The 6,409-nt window shown below is 45.2% G+C and overlaps 1 protein-coding gene across 1 annotated transcript in view; it reads left to right on the top strand.

Moving 5' to 3' along the window:
• The first annotated feature begins 319 nt into the window (after positions 1 to 319).
• Positions 320 to 6,409, top strand: part of HPGDS (hematopoietic prostaglandin D synthase) — a 30,789-nt gene continuing 24,699 nt past the window's right edge. The window contains exon 1 of the mRNA XM_004681114.2: positions 320 to 452. Within this exon, the coding sequence (XP_004681171.1) occupies positions 320 to 452 (133 nt within the window). The remainder of the gene's footprint in view (positions 453 to 6,409) is intronic.

Here is a 6,409-nt window from a genome sequence, read left to right on the forward strand (position 1 = left end):
ACTGCACTAAAGAAGCTTAAGCCAATTCAGCATGAGCTCAATCCCCGCCTGCCCTGCCCCGAGGAGATCCACATGGCGTGGCAGACCTCTCCTGACCAGCCCACTGCTCCCCTCAGCAGTGTACTTCGTCGATCTGCCTGTTCTGCTCCCCGCTCTGTTTCTGGTGAATCCTCTCACCCTCCACAAATCTGGCCTGTACCAGTTCTGTATGAATAGATAAATAAATCTTAAAAAAAAAAAAACCTCCATAGAAAAAATTGGAAACATTTCTACAAAGCTTATAAAATACTCTCCATTTTTCTCTTTCCAGAATCACATCATGCCATACTACAAACTCACTTACTTTAACATGAGGGGGAGAGGAGAGATTATTCGTTACATTTTTGCATATTTGGACATAAAGTATGAAGACCACAGAATAGAACAAGCTCATTGGCCTGCAATCAAATCAGGTAAGGCCCACAAATGAGAGATCTTAAAAATGTGGGGGAAAATATATTTTTCCCCACCTTTTTGTCTTTCTTCTAGAAAATGTAGCTTGTGGCTTTGCATTGAGAATCAAAAATTTTGGCAACTTAAGTAAATGTTATGTGACTCATAAATTTTCTGTTAGAGATGGAAACAATCTCACAGAAAAAGAATATAAAGATAAACCAGTATGAAACTTTGTCAGAAAAGCCAAAATGGGTGAACGGTAATGTCACTATTTTTGACAATTGGAACTGTATGGGCTACTATATATATTTATAACACTTTTACAGTGGATTAGTTATGTTGCTTGAAAACCAAACTCAAAATGGTTTAAACAATAAGGAACTGAGCTATGTTATATAACTGACAATCCAAAAGGACTAGTTTCAAAGGATGGCTTTGTTCATTTTTCCTCTTTGGTCTGTTGGCTTCCCAATGCTGGTAGCAAGATATTCACCACAGTTCTAACCTCAAAAGCTTAAGAACAATGCTTCTGAATGGATATAAGAGAAAAACAAACAAACAAACACTACTTCATTTGTGTACAAAGAACAAAAAAGACTTCAGCAAACATCTCATGTCTCACAGACTCACTTGTATTGTATGTCCATGTCTGGATCGATTAAGGGCAAAGGCGTTAGAGAGAAACCAAGAAGCATGTTTTCCGCCTCTGATATGGATATGAAATCAATTTTTTATGAGGTGTTGGACTATATGAGAAGGTTACATGAATAACTCTGGGTCTGTTTGATCAGAGGAAATAGCATGTTTACAAAAGGGACAGGTAAGTCCTTCTTGGTGGCAGGGGTTAAGTCTCACTATTATGATGCTCTCCGCAGCCACTGTAGCACATGTTCAATCCCCAGCCAGAGACCTAACCCACATGGCAGAGTAGCCCTCTCCTGTCTTGCCCACTGCCCCCCTAAGCAATTGTATTTCAGTAAATCTTCCTGTTTTGCTCCCCACTCTGTCTTTGGTGAATTCTCTCAGCCCCTGCACCTCTGGTCTGTACCCCAGTTCTTGTATGCATAAAGAAATCTTTAAAAAGAAAAAAAAGTAAATGCAACAGGTAATTGAATGAAAAAATGCTGCCTAGCATTAGGATAATGGGAAGAATGAGAAATATAGTTACATGAAACAAACAGTATGTGGTTCTCCGTAAGTTAGAAGTCATTCTTTAGATGTTTGCCATAATACCTGAAAATGTAATTAAATGTTAGCTATGTGAAATGTTTAAAATTCACATTTTATGATTGGACTATAATACATTATGGACATAAAACTGAAGAAAACAGCCATCAAGTGCTTGAACACTGGCTGGAACTTGTTTGATACTCTCCAACATGCCTACTCCTATTTTATTGTATGGGAACCAAAGCACAAAGAGTTTACATGATTTTCTCAGGTTCGCAACCTTAGTAAAGTAGAATTGAGTTTCAAATACAATTAAATCCTGTAGCCAAGTAATTTGTACTAGATAATGAGAACAACAAGAACACTATGATAATTGGTATGTTAAAAATATATGTTGCCCTATGTCATTTAGAAGCATGAAGTCCCATAATTGTAAAGGGATCCCCTGTCAGAGACTCTTTGTCCCCAATCATGGATTATTGGGGGGCAAAACAGGCAGGATCTCAAGGTGGGAACAGCATCAGCAAGTGGAGATTCCTAGAAAAAGGGGAAAAAGGATAAAAGGGGGAGCGGGCACAAGGAAGACATTGGAATGGGAGTTGGGTGCAAGTCTTCCTGCTCTGCCTTCAGCAGAAGTTTATTTTATACATTTCAAGCAGGCAGAGGGATGACATTAGCATATGAAATGGGCTGAGATCACAATTGTCTCTTTTCTAAGAATAGTCTGGGGTCGTTTTGACCTTTAGTTGAGATTATAACATTTTTAAAATCAATCTATCAAGGTTAAAACAGGTACATAGATTCACAACTTAAGACTAATATTACTATATTTACCACAGTGAAGATTAACCAAAATAAAGTCTATTACTTAATGGCTTTCATTCTCATGGAGACATCCTAGTGGGTAAAATAAAGTGGCGGCAGGAAGAGGAAATTTCTTGTAAATCAAATTACAGTAAAGTTCTTTGAAAAACTTGTTAGAAAGTTTAAGTGAGTTTCCTTGAAGTCTAGATGGTAAAAAACCTGATTAGCTCTGAATAGGTGACTTGGGTAAATTTCCATATCTAAAGACTAGGTAGTAGAAAGCTTGAGTGGTTATTTAGAAACTGAGTAGAAGGCTGTGTGAGATAGAGTGATAAGATTTGGGTTTTCCTCCGTCTGGCAGTTAGACTTTGCAGTAACAGCCATTTGTTTTTATTAACCAGCCAGTTGTTTAATGACTTTTGACTTCAAGAGGAATTTCTCACCCTGGTACAGTGCTTGTTTGTCAGGGCTGAGGCAATCCAATTGTAAACTGAAGGTTGCTCAGAATATTTTGATATTATGATTATACAAAAAAGGGAGGTCATAATGTTATAGGGCAGCAAATCTGTTAGAGCACAGGGGGAGAGGGACACCCCTGAAGCCCCAAAAACTGCCTGCTCTAAGTGGGTTCTGCCATCCTCTGCAACAAGACAAGACATAAAACATTAATGAAAAGGGACTTTAATACAGTGAATATACAATATGGAACACAAAGAATATAACTTCTAAATCAAACACCTGAAGTTACCCATCCCCTCGTGGCCCAAAGCAAGGCCTGAAAGCCTGCCACAAGATGAAAGTGTAAAAACGAGGAAGATAAGGAGGTTTTTCTGTGACCAGCAGTGAAGAATTCTTGAATCCTTGGAGAAGCCGCATCCAGGTGAGTTGTCCGCTCAGCCCGTTCTCAGGGTCAGACCATTCAAAAGCGAACAAAGACTGGCTATCTTCATGTAGTCACAGGCAGAAAAAGGCATCTTTAAGGTCGAGCACCGAGCACCGTATACCACTTCCTATCAGGGCTGAGAGTACTGAGGAGGTTATAGGGGTTGGGCACAGTGGGGTGTATGTCCACGACCCGACTATTAACCTCCCTCAAGTCCTGGACTGGCCTGTAGTCCCCCGTCCAGGTTTCTTTACTGGCAATAGGGGTGTATTCCATTCAGAGCGGCACGGTCTCAGGATCCCTTGGTGTAACAGCCTCTGGATGTGGGGTTTTATGCCATCGCGTACCTCCTTGGTCATATAATATTGACGAACTCGCACTGGGGTGGCTGCGGGCTTTAAAGTCACTACCACCGGAGGCCGTTGTGCCGCCAGGCCTGTCCCGCTGACTCTGCCCACGCCAGGGGGAAATTCTCTAGCCACTTGTTTCCCTCCAAGGATGGGGTGTGGCTAGGGGCCTCATACAGTTTGTATTCATCATCTTCGGTAGACAGAGTAAGCATAGTTACAACAGGTGAGTCAACAAGGGGGTTATTAAAGGTCACCTCGGCCCGCCAGGTTTAAAATTTATACTAGCTCCCAGCTTAGTGAGTAAATCTCTTCCTAGTAGCGGGGCAGGGCACTCTGGGATGACCAGGAAGGAGTGTTGTACAGTCCCTCGTCCTAAGTCCATGGTTCTCTTGGTGGTCCAGGAGCGGTGTTGACAGCCATTTGCCCCTTGAACCAAAGATTTACGGCTCGAAAGGCGTCCCAAGGGGGCCTGCAAGGCCGAATAGATGGCCCCCGTGTCCACCTCAAAATCAATGGGAGTCCCCTTCACATTAAAGGTTACCCTGAGTTTGGGGAGGGGATCCGAACTCCGACGGCCCTAATTATCTAAAGCAAGGAGGTCCACAGTCTTTTTCTTTATCCTTGGACAATGTTTAGCCCAATGTCCATCTTCTTTGCAATAGGCGCATTGGTTAACACCTAGTCTCTGGCGTGGGCCCAGGAGTTTGCCTCTTCCTGCTCTATCTTGTCTTCCAACAACAGTGCTTAGTATTTTTGCCAATTCCCTATTTCTACGTCTGTCCCTCAGACTTTCTTTTTCCTCTCGTTCTTTTTCTAATCTCTGCTCCCTTTCTTCTGCAGTCTCCCTTTTGTAGAACACTTTCTCAGCCTCCTTAACTAAGTCCCTAAGAGCCATGTCCTGCAATCCGTCCATCCGCTGGAGCTTCCTCCGGATGTCAGTGGCTGACTGACCTATGAAAGCCATTGCCAAAGCCCCCCTATGCTCATCAGACTCAGGATCAAAAGGGGTATATCGCCTATAGGCTTCCATTAGTCGTTCTAAAAATCTGGATGGGGATTCCTCAGGCCCTTGGGTCACCTCTCTTACCTTAGCCAAATTGGTAGGGCGGCGTGCTGCTGCACAGAGACCTGCCATCAGAGTCTGGTGATAAAGCAAGAGTTGCTGCCTACCTGCAGGCGTATTAGAGTCCCAGTTAGGTTGTCGCATGGGGAAAGTCTCATCTATAAGGTTTGGTAGCTGAGTGGGTCATCCATCAGGGCCAGGGACCAGTTTTCTGGATTCAAGAAGAATGCGATCCTTTTCCTCAGAAGTGAAAAAGACAGAGAGGAGCTGCTGACAATCATCCCAGGTAGGCTGATGAGAGAACATAAGGGACTCAAGAAGATCGGTTAGTCTGGTAGGGTCTTCTGAGAAGGGTGGGCTATTTCCCTTCCAGTTATAAAGGTCAGAGGAAGAGAAGGGCCAGTACTGCAGCGCTGGCATGTCCCCCCCTGTCCGTCAGGAACAGGGGTCCAATGGGCCGAAGAGGCAGGGTAACGGCTACATCATCTGGGGGGTGTGCCCTCCGGCTCAGAGTCCCATGTGCCGGGCCCTCTTCCTGTGGGGGTCCTTGTGCGATCAGCGGAGGGACCGGGTCACAGTCGTTAGCAGCAGCAGGAACGTTCCTAGGGTATGGGGGAGGGGGACCAGAATCAAGGAGAAGGAGATCAGCTTGAGACTCAGGGAGGACGGAAGGAGGAAGAGGAGGGTAGAGGGATGAAGGGGGTGCCGTTGGCTCTGGTGACTTCAGGGGAAGAACAGAGCAGGTATCTGGAACAGAAGAACTAGGACGGCTCGTGGTGGCCGAGGGAACTGCCGAGGAAACTGCAGAGAGGACAGCAGCAGGTGGAGGAAGAAAGGGTCGGACCCAGGAAGGAGGGTCAGTAGCCAAATCTTGCCAAACCCAAATGTAAGGTTGTTGGTCTGGGTGGCCGTGGGGTCCTGGGCTGAATATGATGGCCTTTACTGCCTTGATGGTGTCCTTATGGAAATTCCCAGAGGCTGGCCACCCAACGCCGAGAGTAGGCCATTCAGACGTGCAGAAAGTCCGCCACTTGCGTTTCTTGATGACTAAAGACAAATGAGCGCGGTCATCTACTTCAGACCAGTGTGATAGGGTTAAAGACAACGGGGTAGAGAGCCCTTGTCCCATCTCATAAACAAAAAGACACACAAAGAAGGCGACAAACAGGACAGTGGCAGAGACAAACAAACAAGCCCGCTACGCCGTGAACGGCAAAAAGAAAATAAAACCCAATCTAATGGTCCGGACCTACGAGCTCGAATGGAAACTGGCAACAAATTCACAGAATCTGTCTGAGACAGCAAATGGACAGCCAAGCGTCCTTGGTCGTCCGCACACTCCAGGGCGTCCCCTGAAGACGTGGCCTGCGACCCCCTGACACGTCTGTCAGTCACAGTCAGGAGAGACTCACGGCCCAGCCTGACAGCCACCACCACCAGTTTCATTCACCAGTCAGTCGGTTCAAGCGAAGGCAGCGGTCTCGGTGAGACCTCCAAATGAAAAGAGTTAGAACCGACGACAGACCGACAAAGACTCAAAAACTCAGGACTGCAGAAAAATGAAAAGAATTTAATACACTCGCGAGCGGGCAATGAAAAGAGTTAGAACCGACGACAGACCGACAAAGACTCAAAAACTCAGAACTGCAGAAAAATGAAAAGAATTTAATACACTCGCGAGCGGGCTCGAGGCGAGGGGAAGGC

The sequence above is a fragment of the Condylura cristata genome, unplaced genomic scaffold (genome assembly GCF_000260355.1).
Source record: "Condylura cristata isolate star-nosed mole 26May11 unplaced genomic scaffold, ConCri1.0 scaffold00012, whole genome shotgun sequence".
Taxonomy (NCBI): Eukaryota; Metazoa; Chordata; class Mammalia; order Eulipotyphla; family Talpidae; genus Condylura; species Condylura cristata.